Source organism: Cherax quadricarinatus, unplaced genomic scaffold (genome assembly GCF_038502225.1).
Source record: "Cherax quadricarinatus isolate ZL_2023a unplaced genomic scaffold, ASM3850222v1 Contig748, whole genome shotgun sequence".
Lineage (NCBI taxonomy): Eukaryota > Metazoa > Arthropoda > Malacostraca > Decapoda > Parastacidae > Cherax > Cherax quadricarinatus.
The window spans coordinates 46,190-71,193 of NW_027195774.1; the positions used below are offsets into that span (position 1 = coordinate 46,190).

General features: G+C 38.1%; 1 protein-coding gene across 2 annotated transcripts in view; it reads right to left on the bottom strand.

Moving 5' to 3' along the window:
- Positions 1–25,004, bottom strand: part of RPA1 (replication protein A 70) — a gene marked incomplete at its 3' end in the record, with an annotated part of 93,266 nt that overhangs the window by 44,500 nt on the left and 23,762 nt on the right. The window contains 4 exon segments of one of the 2 annotated variants that reach the window (XM_070080641.1): positions 6,049–6,145; positions 15,841–15,945; positions 18,838–19,000; positions 20,545–20,641. In XM_070080641.1, coding sequence (XP_069936742.1) covers positions 6,049–6,145; positions 15,841–15,945; positions 18,838–19,000; positions 20,545–20,641 — 462 coding nt within the window. 2 annotated transcript variants of the gene reach the window in all.

Genomic DNA, 25,004 nt, shown 5'->3' on the forward strand with positions numbered 1-25,004 from the left:
TGTCTATTTGTCAGCCATGCCTCTACCCAGGAAAAAATTTCTCTTCCTATTCCATGTGCCTTAAGTTTCCTCAATAGTCTCTGGTGTGGAACTCTATCGAAAGCCTTACTGAAGCCCATATACACAATATCATATTCATTACCATGATCTACCTCCTCAAACACCTTAGTGAAAAAAGTTAGTAAATTCGTAAGACAGGAACGCCCCTTTGTAAAACCTTTGTAAAACAGGTGTGGAACCCACATCTGAGGAAGCAAGTTAAGAAACCAGAGAAAGTGTAGAAGTATGGAATGAGACTAGTTCTAGAGCTAAGGGGTATAAAGGGCTACAAAGAGAGGCTGAAGTAATTGAATCTAACAACAATGGAGGAGAGAAGAACCAGAGGAGACATAACATACAAAATACTCAGAGGGATTGATAAGGCAGACAGCGACTGGCTTTAGGAAACAGGCATTAAGGGGCACAGCTGGATATTAGGAAATACTTCTTCAGTCTCAGGGTAGTTGGGAAGTGGAACAACCTGGTAGTAGTAGAAGTAGTAGTGATGGAGGGCTCACAAGGTGAGGAAAGAGTGAATCTGACAAGCAGCAAGTTGAGAAGTGGGGCCAGGAGATGAGACTTCACCCCTGCAACAATACACAGTAGGGCCCTGCTTTACAGCGTTTCGCCTTACAGTGTTCCATTTATATTGACATTTCAAATTATGACCAAGACTCCCTATAGGGCTCCCCCACCTGACTTTCTAATACGATCACCATGCCCCACCAGGTTTGTTTACATTCTTCGTGAGCTCAGTGAGCACCGCATCTCTCCATTATGTCTCCCACCAAGACAGGGTAACGTAAAAAGAAAAAAAAAAACTTTCATCATTCAACCCTTTCACCATCACTCATACATAATCATTGTCTTTGCAGAGGCACAAAGACACAACAGTTCAGATGTCCATCCAAACTGCTAATATCCCAAACCCCTCCTTTAAAGTGCAGGCATTGTACTTCCCATTTCCAGGACTCATGTGTGGCTAACCAGTTTCCCTGAATCCTTTCACAAAATATTACCCTGCTCACACTCCAATAGCTCATCAGGTCCCAAAAACCATTTGTCTCCATTCACTCCTAACACACTCACGCATGCTTGCTGGAAGTCCAAGCTCCTCAGCCACAAAAACCTCCTCTACCCCCTCCCTCCAACCTTTTCGGGGCCAACTCCTACCCCGCCTTCTTTCCCCTACAGATTTATACTCTCTCCAAGTCATTCTACTTTGTTCCATTCTCCCTAAATGACCAAATCATCTCAACAGCCCCTCTTCAGCCCCCTGACTAATACTTTTAGTAAAAAAAAAAACTCCACACCTCCTCCTAATTTCCACACTACAAATTCTCTGCATAATATTTACACCACTCATTGCTCTTAGACAGGACATATCCACTGCCTCCAGCTGCCTCCTCACTGCAGCATGTACAACCCAAAGTTCACACCTGTATAATAGTGTTGCTACCACTATACTCTCATACATTCCCTTCTTCGCCTCCATGAATAATGTTTTTTTTGTCACCACAGATACCTCAAGCACCACTCACCTTTTTTCCTTCATCAATTCGGTGGTTAAACTTATTTTTCATAAACTCATCTGCTAACAAGTCAGCTCACAAATATCTAAAAACATTCACTTCATCCATATTCCCTCCCTCCAGTGTCCAATTTTTCTTTATCTAAGTCGTTTGACACCCTCATTACCTTACTCTTATCTGTGTTGACTTTCAACTTTCTACCTTTACACACCCTCTATATATACACCTACCATTCAACTTATGACCTGCTCGACATACGACCACTCGACTTACAACCGTGTTCTGTATGCCAAATTTCTGGGAAATAAACAACTGTTTGTGTTGCACACAGTGTTTATCCTAAACCTTACAGTATAAAATACAGTACTAACAGCATAAAAAATAAAGTAAAAAATGAAATGCCAAAATAAAACAAAGTTTTTTTTTTTTATTATCACACTGGTCGATTCCCACCAAGGCAGGGTGGCCCGAAAAAGAAAAACTTTCACTATCATTCACTCCATCACTGTCTTGCCAGAAGGGTGCTTTACACTACAGTTTTTAAACTGCAACATTAACACCCCTCCTTCAGAGTGCAGGCACTGTACTTCCCATCTCCAGAACTCAAGTCTGGCCTGCCGGTTTTCCTGAACCCCTTCATAAATGTTACTTTGCTCACACTCCAACAGCACGTCAAGTATTAAAAACCATTTGTCTCCATTCACTCCTATCAAACACGCTCACGCATGCCTGCTGGAAGTCCAAGCTCCTCGCACACAAAACCTCCTTTACCCCCTCCCTCCAACCTTTCCTAGGCCGACCCCTACCCCGCCTTCCTTCCACTACAGGCTGATACACTCTTGAAGTCATTCTGTTTCGTTCCATTCTCTCTACATGTCTGAACCACCTCAACAACCCTTCCTCAGCCCTCTGGACAACAGTTTTGGTAATCCCGCACCTCCTCCTAACTTCCAAACTACGAATTCTCTGCATTATACTCACACCACACATTGCCCTCAGACATGACATCTCCACTGCCTCCAGCCTTCTCCGTGCTGCAACATTCATCACCCATGCTTCACACCCATATAAGAGCGTTGGTAAAACTATACTCTCATACATTCCCCTCTTTGCCTCCAAGGACAAAGTTCTTTGTCTCCACAGACTCCTAAGTGCACCACTCACCCTTTTCCCCTCATCAATTCTATGATTCACCTCATCTTTCATGGACCCATCCGCTGACACGTCCACTCCCAAATATCTGAATAAATTCACCTCTTCCATACCCTCTCCCTCCAATCTGATATCCAATCTTTCATCACCTAATCTTTTTGTTATCCTCATAACCTTACTCTTTCCTGTATTCACTTTTAATTTTAATTAAAAGTCATTACAAAGTCATTACAAAAATGTGATGCTGATATTCAGTAAAAAGGTTCAACTTACGTCCATTTCGACTTACGACTGGTTGGTCGGAACCAAGCTCGGTCATAAGTCAGATGGCACCTCCTGATAATCTATATACTCTGATAATTTTTTTTTTTTTAACAAGTAGGCCATCTCCCACCTGGGCAGGGTGACCCAAAAAGAAAGAAAATCCCCAAAAAGAAAATACTTTCATAATCATTCAACACTTTCGCCTCACTCACACATAATCACTGTTTTTGCAGAGGTGCTCAGAATACAACAGTTTAGAAGCACATATATACATAAAGATAAACAACATATCCCTCCAAACTGCCAATATCCCAAACCCCTCCTTTGTACTTCCCATTTCCAGTACTCAAGTCCGGTTATATAAAAGTAACCAGTTTCCCTGAATCCCTTCACTAAATATTGCCCTGCTCACACTCCAATAGCTCGTCAGGTCCCAAATACCATTCGTCTCCATTCACTCCTATCTAACATGCTCATGCATGCTTGCTGGAAGTCCGAGCCCCTTGCCCACAAAACCTCCTTTACCCCCTCTCTCCAACCCTTTCGAGGACGACCCCTACCCCGCCTTCCTTTCCCTACATTCTACTTCGATTCATTCTCTCTCTAAATGACTAAACCACTTCAACAACCCCTCTTCAGCCCTCTGACTAATACTTTTATTAACTCCACATCTTCTCCTAATTTCCACACTCGGAATTCTCTGCATAATATTTACATCACTCATTACCCTTAGACAGGACATCTCCACCACCTCCAACCACCTCCTCGCTGCAGCATTTACAACCCAAGCTTCACACCCAAATAACTGCTGCAGCATATGGGCGCCTAGCAAACCTCAGAACAGCATTCCGACATCTTAATAAGGAATCGTACAGGACCCTGTACACCATGTATGTAGTAGAATGACATGGAAAGTAGAATGACATGGAAAGTAGAATGACATGGAAAGCATATAAATCTATAGGGGAAGGAAGGCGAGGTAGGGGTCGTCCTCGAAAGGGTTGGAGAGAGGGGGTAAAGGAGGTTTTGTGGGCAAGGGGCTTGGACTTCCAGCAAGCGTGCGTGAGCGTGTTAGATAGGAGTGAATGGAGACGAATGGTACTTGGGACCTGACGATCTGTTGGAGTGTGAGCAGGGTAATATTTAGTGAAGGGATTCAGGGAAACCGGTTATTTTCATATAGTCGGACTTGAGTCCTGGAAATGGGAAGTACAATGCCTGAACTTTAAAGGAGGGGTTTGGGATATTGGCAGTTTGGAGGGATATGTTGTGTATCTTTATAAGTATATGCTTCTAAACTGTTGTATTCTGAGCACCTCTGCAAAAACAGTGATTATGTGTGAGTGTGGTGAAAGTGTTGAATGATGATGAAAGCATTTTCTTTTTGGGGATTTTCTTTCTTTTTTGGGTCACCCTGCCTCGGTGGGAGACTGCCAACTTGTTGAAAAAAAAAAAATTCAGGGAAATCGGTTATTTTTATATAGCCAGACTTGTATCCTGGAAATGGGAAGTGCAATGCCTGCACTCTAAAGGAGGGGTTCGAGATATTAGAAGTTTGGAGGGATAAGTTGTGTATCTTTACACATATATGCTTCTAAACTATTGTGTTCTGAGCACCTCTGCAAAAACAGTGATTATGTGTGAGTGAGGTGAAAGTGTTGAATGATGATAAAAGTATTTTCTTTTTGGGGATTTTCTTTCTTTTTGGGTCACCCTGCCTCGGTTTGAGACGGCCAACTTGTTGAAAAAAAAAAAAAATTCATTAATCCATCTACGATTTTTTTTTCAAAATTATATAATAAACACTGTACATAACATATAAACATGATAAATTCACCCCACAGTAGAATAAAGTAACAAATATGAGATGTCAGGTATAGATGAACGTATATTAACCATAACCAGATGCATTTGTCTCTGTTTACATTCTCTGCATCTCTCTCTTTCATTTACTCATTCCCTCTCTCTCTCTCTCTCTCGTTTATTCGTTTTACCTTGTTTACTCACCTCTCACCCTACATTAAGACTACAAATGTTTTAAAGTAAGTAATGAGTGTACTGTATATGCATTTTATCGCTCTACTGCACTCTAAATGTCATAGTACAGCCTCTCTTCACGTAACGACGGAGTTCTGTTCCTAAGACCACGTCGCTAAACAAATTCGTCGCTAAGTGAGGAGCATACTATAATAGCAGTGGGTTTGTGTCAACCATCTTTGATATCATTTTAATGCCACCTTTGCACCAATTATAACATTTCAGGTATATTTTAAAATGTTTACACAGTAGTGTACTGTATACTGTAATAAACATAATACAGGAAATTAGCTCTAATATACATTATTTGGGCATACTGGTCAGAGAGCCCGTCGTGAATTCAAGGCATCGGTAAACGAGTATGTCGCTAAGTGAGGTGAGGCTGCATATATTACATGTGGGAGGGATGGCCTGCCCTGGCTGGCTACCATACCTCCTATACAAGACTTCCTACAAATGAATACTACTCACTTCTCTTCCTACATTAAGACTACAATATTTTAAGGTAAGTAATGAATGTACTGTATTTGCATCTGATTACTCTGGGGTGCTTTAAATGTTGTAGTATATTACGTGTGGGTGGGGTGGCCTGGCTGGCTACCATACCTCCCACACCTGACTTCTTACACTACTACTCACCTCTCACCCTACATTAAGAATACAAATATTTTAAGGTAAGTAATGAGTGTACTGTGTGAGTATTTTACTTTTTACTGTTTTTAATGCCTCGTTCTATAGTTAACTTAATATACATTAGTGTAAACTTGTTTTCTGGCATTTATATGCATTTCTAAGTGGAAAAAATGGCGTTCTGCTCTCCGGCGATGTCCACTTTCCGGAGGTAGCTTGGAACCTAACCTACCATACAAGTGGTGCCCTACTGTATAGGCAAGTACACTTACGAAAGGGTAATAGGAGATACTGTAGTATCAGATCTCAAAACTAAGTGCAACAATGTAAGTGTTTCTAACATCAGATTAATCAATCCAATATTTCTTGTAATGATATATGGAAAAAAACTCACCTAAAATATGATCTTTCTCTAAACTCTCCAGTTGATCAAGTGGAACAAAGTTAAACTGCATGGCTGGGATTGCTGTTACTTCATGGCAGGGTGTAATCTGAAATACAGAGGCATGAATGGAGGGTTTAAAATACTACTTTACAGTTTATAAAAAAACAAAAAAAAAACTGCCTTAAAATTTTTTTTTTTTTTGTAAAACAATAATAAAACAAACAATAAGCTTTATTAGGAAACAAAGTTAAAAGAAAAATAAACATTTAGTCATTTGACTTTTTGCATTCATTATTTTTTAATCTTTTCTGGCAAAGAATCACAATCTCTGGAAGTAACTCACCCATATAAATCCACACCATCATTAGTAGGCTGGATATTTAGTGCTCTGCTACTATGAATATTAACACCTGCCCAGCATTTTCAATCAGACTGAGATCCCTACTTTTACCTGGCCATTCTAAAACAGAAATTTCATGCTGCCTCAACCAATCTTTGACTCTCTTGCTGCAGTGGCACTAGGCTCCATAATTCATGCATTAAGGTGCTGATGTCATGAATATGATAACGAGCGAGACCTTTCTCATCAAGGATTTCTAAATATTTCTTCCCTTTTATCACCTCACTCTTAGGAGGAAAATAAAGACCACCAAGGCCACTGTTATGGATGACACCTCCAAACCTTTATAGGGTTTTTGACAGTCTTGATCGTGAAGCGAGGTTAAACCTTAAAGAGCTACCGAGATCGTGAACCTGCGTCGAGACATTCCTGATGAAAAAAGTCAATTTATTACTTAACATGACCTTTCTTTAATCATCCTTGATCCAATCTTCATACTTGTCACAAAAAGCAATGCAAGCCTTGCACAGAACATCAAGATGCTTGTTCTTTAATTCCCGAGCAGTAATTGTAAGGTTCAGCATAAGTTCCCTCTTCTGAAGAGCATCAGAGTATGGAGCGGTCATCAAGGGCTCCTGTGATGTATCCCACGGTAGTGGGGTGCATCCCAGCCTGTCTCCAATATCCTTCACAGGGACTTGGTAGTCCAGGAGTGATGACAAGTCTAATCCACCATACAAAGCCTATACCAACCCAATGTGATCAACAGAGAACAGCTTTAGACTGAAAAAAACTAGACAATCATACAGGGCAAAAGGCATGAACTGAGTGAGGAAACACCTTCCCCTATCATAGTCTGTGGGTTACTGACATAACGCTATACTACTCTCACATTTATCTGAGTTAGGGTGATGCCAGATGTACGATGGTTGGAAATGACAAATATTGTTTCTTATTTAAGTGAAAGCAAAATTTATTTCATGTTTTGGGACAGATTTCTTTTCATTGGGACTGAACATGCTAAACTTACATAAAGGGAGTTCCTGGAAGACAACCAGTGCCTAATACTTTTTCTCCAAACCTCTACAAGTTTGGTAATGAATGTTATACTATGCTCTGAACCTGCACCTATAACTCTTTCCTCAGTCTGACCTATACCTGGAGAGGGTCAGGGTCAGGATGAGCGTCTGATCAATCAGGCTGTTACTGCTGGCTGCACACAAACTGACATACAAACCACAGCCTGGCTGATCAGGTACCGAGTTTAGGTGCCTGTCCAGCACCTTCTTGAAGACAGTCAGGGGTCTATTGGTAATCCCCCTTATGTATGCTGGGAGGCAGCTGAACAGTCTTGGGTTCTTGACACTTATTGTGTTGTCTTTCAGTGTACTTGTAGCATCCCTGCTCTTCATTGGGGGAATGTTGCATCCCCTGCCGAGTCTTTTGCTTTCATAGGAAGTTATTTTGTGTGCAAGTTTGGTACTAATCCCTCTATAATTTTCCAAGTGTATATTATAATGCATCTTTCTCACCTGCACTCCAGAGAATACAAATCAAGGGACTTCAACTGTTCCTAGTAATTTTGGTGCTTTATCGTACTAATGTGTGCCGTGAAAGTTTTTTGTACAATCTCCAGGTCTGCAATTTTGCCTGCCTTGAAGGGGGCAGCTAGTGTACAGCAGCATTCAAGCCTAGAGAAAACAAGCAATATGAAAAGAATTATCATCAGCTTGGCATCCCTAGTTTTGAAGGTTCTCATTATCCATCCTATCATTGTTCTACCAGATGTGAAGGCGAAATCCTCTGACATTACCACTCCCAGGTCCTTCACATTAATTTTTCACTCTATTGTACGCTTAAAATTTGTTGTATACCCTGATAAAGTTTTAATTTCAAGTTATCCATATCTGAGTAGTTGAAATTACTCTTCGTTGAACTTCATATTGTTTTGAGTGGCCCATTTGAAGATTTGGTTGATGTCCACTTGGAGTTTTGCGGTGTCTTTGATGGAGGACACAGTCATGGCAATTCAGGTGTCATCTGCAAAGGAAGACATGGAGCCATGGCTTAAATGTCTATGTCAGATATGAGGATGAGGAACAGGATGGGAGCGAGTACTGTGCCCCGTGGAACAGAGCTTTTCACTGTAGCTGCGTCAGACTTCACTCTGTTTACTATTACTCTTTGTGTTCTATTTGTCAGGAAGTTATAGATCCATCTACCAAACTTTCCTGTTACTCCTCTATCACGCATTTGTGCACTATTACACCATGGTCGCACTTGTCGAAGGCTTTTGCAAAGTCTGTATATACTACCTCTGCATTCTCTTTATCCTCTACAGCATCCAGGACCTTGTCATAGTGGTCCAGCAGCTGGGACAGGCAGGAACAACTTCCTTGAAACCAGTGTTGCCCTGGGTTGTGTAAATGATGGGTATCTAGGTTGTTGGGAACCTTGCTTCTTAGAACCCTTTCAAAGATTTTTATAATATGGGATGTTAGTGCTATCATGCACTAACATGACAAAGGTGGCAGTAAAGCAATTGCTTTACTGCCACCTTTGGGCCTAGGGCAGAGTGCATGGGCATGTCATTTATTGCCTTTTCAAAGTCGTGTGGTGTTAGAGATTTTTGAGATGACCAGATTTTGGGTCTCGGCGAAAAAGATTTAATTTAGATTGCCGACCCTTAGTCTTGTTAATGGCTTGCTGAACACAGTCATACTGGGACTTAAGTATCTCTCATTTCTTTGCTATCATCTGTGTAGGTCCCATCTCGCCTAAGCAGGGGCCCAATACTGGATGTTGTTTTACCCTTAGATTTGGCATAAGAGAAGTATTTTTTTTTTTTTAATTTCCTTTATGGCTTTTAGTTCTTCCTGAGAGTCTTGTCTCCTGTAATACTCCATAAGCTTAGGTTTGATACTGGCTATTTATCTGACAAGTGCCTCCCTTCATATTTCAAGTATACTGGCCCCTCTCAGCAGCTCTGTGATTATTCACCAACACCTGTATAGGGAGCATCTCTCTCTTTCTAGTTTACATCTTCTTTCTTTTTCTTAATGGAATGTGCCTTGAGCAGACCTCAAGTGCCACAGAGTTGATTTTTTCTAGGCAAAGGTTAGGATCTGTGTTATTTACGATATCTTTCCAGCTTTTTTCATTTAGGACATAGTAGACTTATTCCCATTGTTTGTTTTAGTAACTCAAGTTAAATTTTGTGAAGACATCCTCATGACTGATCACATTTTGCTGGTCAGGAGCCCTGTACATACATGTCTGTACCTCTATTATGTGGTGATCTGAGTGTACTGTCTTTGATACGACTATGTTACGTATCAGATTGTTGCTGTTAGTGAAGACGAGGTCCAGCGTATTTTTTAGTCTTGTAGACTCTAATATTTGCTGGTTTAAAGTGAATTTGGTGCAGAGATTAAATAGCTCGTGTGTGTATGAATTTTCATCAGAGCTGCCTTCTGGAGTGATCTCTGCTAAAATATTACTTGCTACACTCCTCCATTTAGGTGTTTCAAGTTGAAATCTCCCAGTAGCAAGATGTTTGGGGCAGGAGTAGGTCAAGATATACGAAATAAACTTACAGTATTATGATGTGTTGAAATTGGTGAAAAAATAATCACTTATCATGAACAGTATTGTAAAAACACTAGTGATATTTACATTTTACAATTTATTGATACTAAGATATGATTGTTTTTGTTTTTTAATTGCTTTCAAAGTTTATTATGTACACTAATTCCTTATGATGACAAATGCGTTTAACCCTTTCAGGGTCTGTGCTGTAGTTCTACGGCTTTGAGTTCTGGGTCCAAACCATAGTTTTATGGCTTTGAGTTCTGGGTCCAAACCGTAGTTCTACGCCACGAGCTCAGCTCACTCATAAGCTGTGAGCAGTAAATTTGGGCCTAGATATGAGAGAATACATCTATGTGGCAAGTGTGCACCACATAAAACAAATCCTGCAGCACAGAGAGCATAACAAGAAAAAAAAAATTTGAGACCGCAATTTTGGTTAAAAACAGCGACTTTGCGATGCTTTTTCATATGTTTTTTATATTTGCGTTTGCAATTTCTTGGTCTCATTTGATAGGCTGGAAGATATATTACAGAAATAATGATTATTTTGATTGGTTTTAGTACTGAAAATGGCTTGAAACTGAGCTCAAAGTAGCAGAAATGTTAAATTTTTGCTGATGTTCAAGAGTAAACAAATCACATCACTCATCCAATACATATCAGCTGATGGGTCCTATGTGCGTTCACAAATGCGCTGATATTATTTATACAATTACAGTGGAACCTCTACTTGTGAGTTTAATCCATTCCATGACCTTGTTTGCAACTGGATTTGCTCGTTTGCCGAGTCAATTTTCCTCATTTAAATTAATTGAAATGCAATTAATCCGTTCCAGTGGAATTCTGTGATTCAATAATTTCGTTAATATCAACTCTATGGCTTATTTTTCTCACTTCATCTGACATAATAAACAGTATAAATAACATAGAAACCTGATATATATACTCTAAAATGAATAAAATATGTAATTCATGTAGTGGTATGGGCAGTGTCGGTGGTGGACAAGAGTGTGTGGAGACCGGACAAAATACTTCTTGAATAATTTTGCTAATATCATCTATACAGCTTATTTATCTTTCACAGTTCATCTAATATGACATATACTCTAGAATAAATAAAATACTGTACAGTGGTCCCTCGTTTTTCGTAATTAATCCATTCCTGGAGGAGCTACTATAAACGAAATTTACGATTTGCGAATCAATTTTCCCCATAAGAAATAATGTAAATACAATTAATCCGTTCCTGACACCCAGAAGTATTAAAACAAAAAAAATTTTTACATGAAATATACAGGTAGCATATAAACAATACAATGGGAAATGATGAATGAAACATTAACAGCATAACGCTTACCTTTATTGGAGATTCTTCTTAGTGTATGGGAGACTGGAGGAGGAGAGAGATTGGATTGTTTACAGTTTGGAAGAGGAATCCCCTTCCAGCAACACCTCAGGTACCAATTGCTTTTCTGGGGTTACTTCTCTTCTCTGTTTCTTAATGCCACTAGGACCACCATGGGAGTCACTGGAGTCCTGTCTCACAAAATAACTGTGAAGAGAGCTCAGTTTCTGGCGTCTCTTTAACACTTCCCTAAAATGGCCCAAGACTTTGTCACTGTACATATTTCTCACCTTCTTTAAGACAGGCTTGGCACTAGGAGCTTTCTTTTGAGTCATGGTAGCTTATTTAGTACTTGCAAGCACTAAAATGAGTGGAATATTATAAAATATTTCGTAGGAGCACTTGAGGGGACCTTCACTCACTGGTAAACAATGCCAGACTGGCTGGGTAGGGAGGCCTCCCCGGCTCACACCGTGCTTATGCGTTCCGGACAAACTACTATTCGCGATTCAACCTATGAAAAGCGAGTCCATGTTTATACGAAAATACCCCTATGATTGGCGAAATTTACGATTGCCGAGAACTACGAAAAGCGAGGGACCACTGTATGTCATTGTATATGTGGCGGCGACAGCGGAGGCCGACGAGAGTTTGTCTGGAGACAGGACAAAATACCCCTTGAATACAGGTACCATCCGACTTACGATCGAGTTCGGTTCCGACAAACCGGTCCTAAGTCGAAATGGACGTAAGTCGAAACTTACTACTGAATATCAACATCACATTTTTGTAATAACTTTATTTTGTTTTATTTTGGTATTTCATTTTTTACTTTACTTTTTATGCTGTTAATACTGTATTTTATACTGTAAGGTTTAGGATAAACACTGTGTACAACACAAACACTTGTTTATTTCCCAGAAATTTGGCATAGAAAACACGGTCATAAGTCAAATGGTCGTATGTTGAGCAGGTTGTAAGTCGAATGGTCGTACGTCAAGCAGGTCGTAAGTCGGATGGTAGGTGTATTTCGCTATCATCAACTCCACGGCTTATTTATCTATCATAGTTCATCCAATATGAAATAAAAAACAATATAAATAACACAGAAACCTGATATATATACTCTAGAATGAATAAAATATGTCATTGTGTAACAGGTGGAGGCGGCCACAACCGCGCCGTCTATGTTGTGGTGAACACTGCCATCTAGTGACGGCCTTTTGAAGCCGTCTATTATACTTATTATGTAGTACATTATTATTATATATGTATTATTATTATATGTACATGTATATTATTACTCTTATTGTATTATATTATTATTCTTATTGCATTATATTATTATACTTTTTTTTTTCAACAAGTCGGCCGTGTCCCACAATATAAATAATTTGTAATTTTTATTCACACAAAAAATATAAGATTTACGGTTATGCCTTATTGCAATAAATGTATAAATAATGTCAACCCATTCACGACTGCATATTGGAATGGAGAGTGACGTCATTTGTTTACTCTTGAACATAGCCAAAACAATCGAACATTTCAAGTTACTTTTCGTTGTGAAAGCAATCAAAATCATATCTATTTCTGTAATATATCTTCCATTCTATCAAATGAGACAAAAAACAAGAATACAACCATAAAAACCCTACAAAAATACCGCTAAGAAGTGGCTAATTGCCGAGAAGTGAACTCCATTTTTATGCTTAAATTCTTTCATTTTTGGTGTACGTTAAGAGGCATCTTTCCATCATACATTGCCCAAGTTTCAATAAGATAGTCCAACAAACAAATGAGATACAATTCCTTAGATCAAGAGCAAGAGCCCCTCACCAGCATCAAGGAACCTGCCTTGAGGTCCTTGAGGTCTGCTCGCTTATGGAAATTTTGCTCACGTATGGAAACAAAAAATCGACCCATTGACTGCTCGTATTTGGAAAAACTCGCACGTGGATGCGCTCGCAAGTAGAGGTTCCACTATATTACAATATTGCATAACAGTTAATCTTCCATTTTTTATTTGAATAAAAATTCATTATGTTAATAAAAAATCAAAATGGAATTCATTTGTAAAGCCTGAAAATGTAACTAATGAACAGAGGAAAGGTTAGTGCCAGGAATGCTTGCATTGTTTATTCTGAACCCAATTTTGAAATAGGAATATTTTGAACTTTGATAAATTGGCCAAATTACCAATTTCCAATCACTTTATTAGGTAGTTGAAACAGATGACTTGCCGATTTCTTGTGCTCAATCGATAAAATAGAAGTAATACTAGTGAAATGGCTAAGAATTTTGTCAACTGAAATAATGTTATTGGCCTAAAATGGGAGTCAAAATCAGCAAAATCGCCAATGCCTAAATATCGCTGATTTATCAAAATTCGTGAGAGCATAACTTCATCAATTTTCCATCAAATTTTGTACTTTGTTTTATTACCTTCAGAAAAAGATTCTCTACCATTTCTTAAGAAAAAAAAAAAAAATTTAAATTCTTGGACCCTGTGGACACGTCTCAGATTTTGGGTCTGGACCCTGAAAGGGTTAAAGGTGTTTTAGTACTTCAAACATGGGAAAATGCTTAGCCCAACACTGCTTCATTTGGAATATACAGTATATATATGGTAAAATTAATTTTTATATATATATATTTTTTTTTATTTTGTACATACTTATAACATTACAATTGCTTCTGAGTACTATATTACTTCTTAAAACATGGAGGTAAGTCGTATTGACTTTACTGGGTTATATATACAGTATACAGTGGACCCCCGGTTAACGATATTTTTTCACTCCAGAAGTATGTTCAGGTGCCAGTACTGACCGAATTTGTTCCCATAAGAAATATTGTGAAGTAGATTAGTCCATTTCAGACCCCCAAACATACACGTACAAACGCACTTACATAAATACTTACATAATTGGTCGCATTCGGAGGTAATCGTTATGCGGGGTCCACTGTATACGTATACTGTAAAATTTATTTTTATTCCAGTTTTTACTATTTTGATCTTCTAAGGCTATGTACAATGAATATATTACAATTGTTCAGTGTAATACTCTTAAACACGGAAATTATTCGCAGTGTCTGACTTTACTGAGTTAATTATACTTAGTGTGCTTTGTGGCTGAATTCCAATTCTAATATCATGAAATTGTAATGAATTTGGAATGAATAAGTCACCAATGAGCCACTTGCACACCCTGTTTGCTGGTAGGGAAGATGGTGGTGGAACAGCAGCTCCTGATTTCTTTGTTTACTTCTGCTAGTGAGGCATACTAATAAGTCAGATGCACAGTCATCACCTGAGTAATTAACAATGATACACTGTGTGAACACTGCTGGTCTCAGATTTTTTCAAATGTATGAAGAAATGGAAGAAGACCCAAGGAGTTGTGCTGAGGTCAAAAATATTGGCAGGTGGCAGAATTGTGGGTTCAACAATGTCTATACTAGTATGTTAGACACAGTTGAAGGGTTAAATGGGATTAAGTCAGAGATATTTAAGAGAATAGAAGCTACAAACCTAGGTAGTAGGTTGGTAAACAGCAACCGCCCAGGGAGGTACTACCGTCCTGCCAAGTGAGTGTACAACGAAAACCTGTAAATGTTTTACATGGTAGGATTGCTGGTGTCTTTTGTCTGTCTCATAAACATGCAAGATTTCAGGTATGTCTTGCTACTTCTACTTGCACTTAGGTCACACTACACATACATGTACAAGCATATATATACACACCCCTCTGGGTATTCTATTTTCTTTCTAGTTCTTGTTCTTGTTTATTTCCTCTTATCTCCATGGGGAAGTGGAACAGAATTCTTCCTCCGTAAGCCATGCATGTTGTAAGAGGCGACTAAAATGCCGGGAGCAAGGGGCTAGTAACCCCTTCTCCCGTATAAATTACTAAATTTAAAAGAGAAACTTTCGTTTTTCTTTTTGGGCCACCCTGCCTTGGTGGGATATGGCCGGTGTGTTGAAAGAAGAAAGAAAGAAGCTACAAACAATTCTGAAAAGAAAAGTTGGGCTACAAATATTTAAATTCAAGAATTATATAGACTAAAGTAAAACTGGGATGTAGGAAGCTGGTTAAATAAGTGTGTTTATATTAGTATATAAGTGTACAGTGCAAGTACAGATAAAGATATTTAGGGAGGCTTCAAGTAACTATTTAGTGTTTAGAGCCAAGTGAGAGAGTAATTGTTTTGAGAAGCCTTAATGCTAAAGTGAGAAAAACTACTTTAGAGGATAAGGAAAATGTAGTGAGCCAGATGTAAACAAAAATGGAACACCTTTAAATAATGTTTGGAAAGAGGTCTACCAACAAGTAAGACATATTTTAAGTACATATAAGTAACTGAGGTATGATGTATTGGTAGAATTTTTTTTTTTTTTTTTTTTAGAAAAGTGCTACAAATATATAATAAACAGGAATTACACATACAATAGTTAACAGCCATTATCCTATAAAGATACAGAAATTCATAAAAAACAAACTGCATACTAAAAAGCACTTACCTCAGTCATCTTATTGAAAGTCATCTCATAATCATTATTGAGATTACTAAACTGCTTGTTGGCAGTTTTGAGACTAGCACTGGTGATGAAGTACACTTTATTAATCTGAAATTTTAAGAGAGTAATACCATGAAAAAATATTGCCAAAAAAATTTTTTTTATCACATCAGCCATTTCCCACCAAGGTAGGGTGACCCATAAAGAAAAAAACAAAAAAATAAAAAACTTTCATCGTTCAAAATTTCCACCACCATTCATACATAATCACTGTCTTTGCAGAGGCACTCAGATACAATAGTTTATATGTCACTCCAAACAGCCAATATTCCAAACCCCTCCAGAAAGAACCAATCATATTGTAGTACGCATTGCAGATTTGTTATACAACCACCATGATGATCTTCATCAATATAGAGATTGATGATAAAGAACATCATTCATCAAACATATTATGACATCTTCATAACTTACCTCAATTTGTTTTAAAACTGCACCTACAGCTCACCAGCAACTCTTTTATCTTTAAATCTCTCCAATTTTCCATTTTAGCTATGTACACTATTCTCCTTCCACCTTATTCTTAACTCTAGCTACCCCTAAGTAACAATCAGATATTTCAAACTTTCCAAGAAAAGTGTATATACAAAAGGGCTTAATCATGGTGCAGCAGAATTTTCTCAATGTGTACCACATCACACATTATATTAGTAACTACTGTATTTTTTCTTCCTTATTTTGTTACACAAAGTAATACCAAACATTTTTCTAAGTACAGTGGTACCTCGGTATACGTCCTTAATCTGTTCCAGGACCTTGGACTTATACCAAACAAATTTTTCCATAAGAAATATAGGGAAAACGATTAATCCGTTCCCATGAAAAAAAAATCCTATTTTTATTGGCATATTATACTCTGATGGGTTTTTATAAAATAATTTAAACTGCTTAATACTAAAATATATAATTTAAACACTGCTTAATACTAAAATACATACATAAATACAAAAGAATTAGATGAAATAAATGCAAATTTAACCTCACTTTACTTTGCTGAAAAGAGTTGAGTGCCTACTAGGATAGTGCTGCGATGGGAGGAGGAGGAAGAAATGTTGTCTGGAAGGAGAATCACTTTCTCTTTTCTGTCTCTTTTTCCCTATTTGGACCTGGTTGAAGCTCACCAGGCTTGACTTTTACTAAAAATCTGTCCAAAGAACTTTGCTTCTGTCTTTTCCTCAGGATCTTTTGGAAATGTGGCATTGTCTGGTCATCCCAGACAATGCTATTATGGCTTGCTTGGGCTTTGTTGAAGTGGTACTTCTCTGCAAAGTTTTTGACATCCGTCCATTTGGCAAAGATTTCCTTGATTAATGAAGTAGGGGCTTTCTCTACCTCTTCTTCTGAGCCTGAAGAGAGTGCATCTATCTTAGTCTTGCACTCCTCCTTCTCAAGTTCCTGCAGCTCCTCAGTGGTCAGCTCTTCCCTGTGCCCCTCCACTAACTCCTCCACATCACCATCACTCACCCACTATACACACAGTCTCAAAGCCCTCGAAGTCCCTTTCAGCCACTGTTTCTGGCCATAAATTCCTCTAAGCAAAGTTCACTGTTCTGTATGAAACTTCCTATCAGACTTTGTCAATGAGAGTTATGCAATGGGTGATAGTAAAGTGATCTTTCCAAACTCTTTCAGGGTTAACTCTGTGTCAGAGGTCACTTCAGAGCACCTCTCAAATAGTGCTTTAGTGTAGAGTTTCTTGAAATTGCTGATGACCTGCTGATCCATCTGCTGAATGAGAGGAGTCGTGTTAGGGGCGAGAAACTTTACAGTGATGAAAAACTCCGCAGCACATAGTCCTGCAAGTAGGAGGGCGAGATGGACCATTGTCCATTATGAGGGGGGCCTTCAGAGGGAGGTTTTTCTCTTCTAAGTAACTTTTTACACTTGGCCCAAACACAACATTAAACCATTCGCTGAAATATTCTCTGGTTACCCAAGCCTTCCTGTTGACCTCCACATCACAGGTAACTGAGTTTTCTGCACATTATGTTTTTTAAAGGCCCTCAGGTTTTCAGAGTGGTATATCAGTAGAGGCTTCAGTTTGCAATCCCCACTTGCATTGGCACAACAAGAGAGTTAACCTTTCCTTCACTGGCCTGTGTCCTGGTAATGCCTTCTCTTGTGTAATATAGGTCCTGTTAGGCATTTTCTTCCAAAACAGGCCTGTTTTGTCACAATTAAAAACTTGTTGGGGAACAAAACCCTCAGCCTCCACAAATACCCCAAACTCTAACAAAATCATTGGCAGCATCTTTATCACTCTGACCCATACAAGTTCTAGCACGCGAGTCGTATTCCAAACAAAGGTCGAATACCAAGCAAAAATTTTTGTGTCCAAACAAGGCGTATACCAAGCTAAACTTATTCCAAAGTGGACATATACCGAGGTACCACTGTATAATTAAAAAAATGAGCCAGTATTATTTACACCAAAACCCCCCAAACTTTTTTAAAACACTTTCCAAACAGTCTTCCAAAACAATTATGTTATTACTTTGCTCAAAATATCCTAATACACTCCATAAAAAACACCTGTGTTTCTTAAGTCTGAGGATGTTTTGCCAACCAGTGGCTTCATCAATTCAATACATTAGTTATTAATAGGAGATAATAGATGAGGAAGTAATGGGAGAGACTGTTTGACTCTATTGTCTCCCATTACTAACCTTTGCATTGAAATGATGAAGCCAGAGGTTGACAAATGGTTTTCAGAATAGCCAGGTATTGCAGATGTTTCTAATTCATTTACTTGTCAGTAATGTATAAAATTTAAGTTATCCCACTTTCACCCGCAACCAGAAAATTCTAGAATTTAAACACTTGTACCTCTTTCTTTCCACAGATATTCAATGTGCAAATATGAGAAAAAAAATAATTTAACTGGTACTGTCTTGGCTAAGTTAAGAGTGCGTGCACGGATTAGAAAATGGTTTACCATACCTCAATCATGTCGTAGAACTTGTCTGCTTGTTCATTAAAAGCTGTTGCACGAATTTCACCTGATTCATCAAGAAGATCCATCGAGAAGAGTTTACCTTCACCCCTTGAGTTGGACCACGTCCGAATGGCTGACTTGTTGCTAACTCGAGCACAGATGGTCCACCTTGGTAGCAATAATAAAACTGTGCATTATTTAATGCACAGTCTTTATGTGCTTGTGTGCAGAGTTTCTGTATTCTGATCTGGGAAAAAGTTACTTTCTAGATGACTAAAAATTCAAGCTGAGTGTCCGAGTTATGTTACAGTACAAGAATGGAAACAAATTGTTTTCAAAAGCTTGTGTCATTTCAAAACAACTCCAAACATTTAATGACAGAAAATTTGGTCTGAGGCTTATGTGCAAACTTCAGCATAAATAGCATAGATATTCTAGATGAAAGTAGATAATATGATTAGTACTCAACTTGTACTGAGTTGCTGTAAATTTATTTTCATATAATGGTGCACTGTATTTCAGCAATAACATGTAATTATAGAAAAGAGTAACAAGTAGCTAAAAAATTTTTTTTTACATGGATATTCAGGTTAAAATTTCAGATTTTTTCCTGCTCAGTATAGTACATTTACATTCTGGAAACAGAAAATGTAGAACTCTTAGCTTAACGCTTTCGCCGACTACCACAGTACTACGCCTTTGAGTTCACTGGCCATGCCCTAGTAATATGTGATGAGCTCAGCTCACTCATTTAAGCTGTGAGTGGTACATTTGGACCTAGATATGAGATGGGTCAATGTAGTAAGTGTGCACCATATACAAAAAATCCTGCATGATGCATTATTTATTCTGGACCCTATTTTGAAACTGAAATACTTTGAAATTTGTGTGAAATTTGTCAAATTACCAATTTCTGATAACTCTGTTAGGTGATTGAAATAATTGATTGGGCAATTTCTTGTGCTCATTTGATAAAATGGAAAAATATTAGTGAATTAGCTAAAAATTTGGTCGACTGGAACAATGTAATTGGCCTAAAATAGGACTCAACGCAGGTAAAAATTGCCAATGCATAAAAATCGCTGACAAGAGCAAAATTTGAAACAGCGTAATTTTACTCTGTCTGCAATTTCTTACTTTTTGCTGTATTACCTTCAGAAGATTCTCTACCATTCATAAAAAAAAAAAAAAAAAATTGAAAATTCTTTGACAGTGTGGACAAACTTCAGATAGGGGGTCTGGACAGTGAAAGGGTTAATGCCTGTAACTCACACAATAAACACTGCGAGATTATTCCCCATAATCCCCTGTTTAGCACATCAGCTGTCTCCCAGTGAGGTAGGGTAACCCCCCCAAAAAGTAAGCACATTCACCATCACTCACATTCAGTAACTGTCTTACCAGGAGTGAATAGGCACCGCAAGTCTGAATTATAAAAACTATGAAAGTGATACCACTTATTTTTTTTTACCAGCTGACCCTCTTCAACTGCAACCACAGACAAAGTCACCTGGGTGATGATCAAATCATCCCCAAACTTTCCATGCATGTGACTTCCAGACTTATAAATAATTCTAGCATTGCAAGGTTTCTTAAATCTCATATCAAAGGTTATCACCCCCATCTGTATTTACTTCTGTTTCTTATCCTTAAAACACAGGTTGATTATGTCCATATATTTGTCACAATGAAAACTTTTTTCTTTATATTACCTATTTTGGTATGGTGTGAGGGAAGAGATTGGATGAACATTTCCACCTGATGGAGTTTTAGTAGGGGAAACTCCACAATTTGGTGGATTGCGTTGTCCTAAAGGATTCCGTTGTGGGTTGCCACCTGTAAATGTGCCCACATCAGGTTTATTATAAAAGGTTACAATGTTATAACAAATCTCAAGTGAATAGCAAATAACCACAGAAAACAATTAAATGAATAGCCAAGAACTATGAAATAAAATATGATTGACAAAATTTTTTTCATTACAAGAAGAAGCAAAAGTATGTTAAGCAAAATTACATCAAGAAAAATTCAGAAAAGAAAGTTTACACAGAAATAATATACAAAATATTTATACAGCCAGATAGCAGCACAAGTGCACCATGGAAATAAGGTACAAAATGCAAAGACCAGCCTGACTAGGCTTACAAGACTGCTATGACCTTGTAGAGCAATCAGCACTCATGGCATTCAAACTTTTATAGAAAGCACAAAAAAATATAAAATTAAACAACACAAATAAATACTATCATACCAAGTTAAAATAACCAGCATCAGTTAAAAATCTCTATTTTTTTTAATCATTCTGGTCATCTCCTACCAAGGAAGGGTGTCCAAGCAAAGAAAACATTTTCATTGTTGCTCAATCCATCACTGTCTTGCCAGAAGGGCACTGACATCACAGTTCAGATGACTCTCCAAATCACATCCCTTCCCCCTTAAGAGTGCAGGCACTGTACTTCCCACCAACAGAATGCTAATCTAGCTAATCAGTTTCCTGAATCTCTTCATAAATGTTACAATAATGTCAAACACACTCCTGAAAGTTCCCATGATCCATTACATTACAGCAGTTTGCCCATGGCATAAGTCATGGGCAAACTGCTAAAATGTTTTCCATAGTCAGCTTTACACAAGCTATACAAAGAAGAGGGGGAGGGGGAGGGGGAGGGGGAGGGGAGGAGCATTTGTGAACAGGTGACTGAGTGAGGTGTGTGCTGCACAACAAACACAAAAACATACAAATAGCCCATACATAGGAGACAAACTTATGACTATGTGTTTCGGTCAGACTTTAACCACTAACTAGTTAATGATCCAGGGTGGATCAAAATGTCATCATTAGTTTCAGTCACCTCTGTGTGGGTTATTTGTATATTATTCCAGCCTAGGTAGTGTGCCTTTTCATACTTTCTGAACATGACAAAAATTATTTTTAAAAAATTCTAGCCCCCTACTTTCTAATTAATGTTCATTCTTAGTTTGCACAAAGAACTACCTTGTTCATCAAGACATCCCTGACATGACTACTTCCCATCAGCTCATTCCTCTGCCTTAACCCTTCACTGTTCAAACCACCAAAATTATTATTGATATGCACACTTTTTAAAAAATAAATTCCTCTGAAATGGCAGTCTTTTTCTGAAAGGAACACCACCAAAAGTTTGAAATTTGATGGAAAACTTATAATACTCTGCAGAGGCAAAGTTCATTATCTCAAAGCAATTCATGAAGCCACAATTTTGTTGATTTTTCCCTATTTTAAGCCAATTCCATTGCCCCAGTCAACCAAAGTTTTAGCTATTTCACTAGTATGCCTTCCATTCTATTGATAGAGCACAAGAAATTGCCCTTTCAACTAGTTCAACTGACCTATAAAATGCACAGTACTTGATAATTTAGCAAATTTTACACAATATTAAAAAAATACTAATTTAGAAAAAGAGTCCAGAATAAACAGTGTAAATATTGGCACTAAAACATTTCCTCTGTTCATTAATCATGTCCCCAAGCCTCTCCTATATTACACTTCCATTTTTAATTTATAATCACACAAAAATAGATTTACTCTACTTCTCGAATAATTGGTCGTAGTTTACCGTCTCAAAAATTGAATGAAACCTATTAAAACCCCTATAAAACAGTGGGGTGGGGGGTGATGGGCCTTACCTGTCCTCAAGAAAATAGGAAACTATTAAATACAGTGGACCCCCAATTAACGATATTTTTTCATTCCAGAAGTATGTTCAGGTGCCAGTACTGACCGAATTTGTTCCCATAAGGAATATTGTGAAGTAGATTAGTCCATTTCAGACCCCCAAACATACACGTACAAATGCACTTACATAAATACACTTACATAACTGGTCGCATTGGGAGGTGATCGTTAAGCGGGGGTCCACTGTATTTCTACTTCGAGCTACTTCCAGTCCTAAAACCAACTAAATGCCTCTCAATTTTAGTAGTAGTATAAGAAACAGCCAATAAAACCATAAAACCCATTTGAGAAAACACCTTGAATTTGTTATTTTAAACTATATACATGGTTAGTTTTGCTTTTTCCATCATGCAAGGCATTGGGAAGGATAAACCTGTGTGGTGCTCACTTACCACACAGATTCATGCTCTCATAGCTAAGCCAAAAATTTACCACTCACAATTTTTCCGAGTAAGCTGGGCTCACGGCATAGAACTACACGAAGGACCCTGGCCTCAATGTCATAGTTCTATGTGGCCTGGTGGTTAACGCTCTCGCTTCACACGGTGAGGGCCTGGGTTCGATTCCCAGCCAGAGTAGAAACATTGGACGTGTTTCTTTCCACCTGTTGTCTATGTTCCCCATCAGTAAAATGGGTACCTGGGTGTTAGTCGACTGGTGTGGGTCGCATCCTGGGACACTGACCTAAGGAGGCCTGGTCACAGACCGGGCCGCGGGGGCGTTGACCCCCGGAACTCTCTCCAGATAAACTCCAGATAAACTCCAGATGGCCACTGAAAGGGTTATTTGTGTATAGAAATCCATCCATATTCTACAATTGCTTTTCCATATTTGCGAATACTGAGTGCTATGGATGATCTACATGGAGAGTTTCGAGGGTCAACATCCTCAGGAACCAAGCATCCTGATCAACTAGGCAACTGTTGATATCAGCTTTAAGTCCAGCATAAGTGCCACAGCCCAACTGATCAGGCACTGACCTAAGAAATACAGCCTCTTCTCACTTAACGACGGAGTTCTGCTCTTAGGACCACGTCAGTAAATGAATTCATCGCTAAGAGAGGAACATAATATAATGGTAGTGGTTTTGTGTCATCCATCTCTGATATAGTTTTACTGTCACCTTTGCACCAATTATAACATTTCTGGTATAATTTTAAATGTTTATATAATAGTGTACTATATATTGCAATAAATAGAATAGAGGAAATCAGGTCTCATATACATGTAGGTATGCATACTGGTCAGAAAGCCCATTGTATGTCCGAGTCATCTGTAAACGAGTATGTCGTTAAGTGAGGAGAGATATACTGGTAATTTCCCTTTATGTATGAAGGGAGGGCATTGAAAAGTCTTAGCCTCTTCATACTGAATTTTTTCTTAGAGTATTTATTGCTTTTTTGCTTTTAATTTGTGATATTTGCACCAACTGCAAAGCCTCTTATTTGTGGAGAACAATTTGCATGTGCAGATTTGGAACCAATCCTCCTAGAATTTTCCAGAGAAATTGGTCCTAAATCTACACACAAATACTTAACATTTATTACACTTTACAGAATTCATAATCACAAAGTTTAACTACTTTTTTAAACTGAGCTAAAACAAAGATTAAAACATAACATTAACTTTCTTTTAAACCAGACAGTTATAGTATCAAGTAACTATTTAATAAATGTCACAGTAACACAAGCTATGCAAGTAAATGTAAGGCCAGCCTTCAGAAATCTAGTCAAGCATGGCTTGGTCACTTTTCACCCTATGTGTACTACTAATCCTTGATTAAACAGTAATACAGAAGTGTGAAGCCTTCACCTAGCCAACTACACACAAAAATGTAAAAGATAGGGCATACAATACTCCCAGACATAGCCACGATAAACAAGAATAGATATTTGAATAGAACACCCTGCCTCGGTGGGAAACGGCCGACTTGTTGAAAAAAAAGAAAAAAAAAAAAAAAAACTAGAAGAACAACACATACATGGACACATACTTAACCAAGTCAAAGACACATCAACAAACTTAGCTGTAGATATGGAATGAGCTAAATTTTGGCAGAACAGGCTGACTTCATGCAGAGGTTCCAACAAATACAACAGCTAATTCAACTAATCAAACTAAAGTTAAGATGCAGAGCCGCCATGAGCAACAGCTTACCTGACAAACCCTACATGCTATTATATAGCTTTTAGTATAAAATACAGTTGACATTAAGTCATTTTAATTCCCGTTTATAGCCTTAGATTCTGATTTTACAAGTTTTGTTTAGAATGGTATAGAACTGTAAATTCAAATGAATCCAAGAAAAGTTAAAATAATGAGTCTGAAATAAATTACAAGCCTGCAAATCAGTAATGAAAACATGAAATACAGTGATCCCTCACTCAGCATGAGTTACAAAACTAAAAAGACAGAAAAATCTCACTACACATAGGAAAAGAGTTTATTTCAAACACT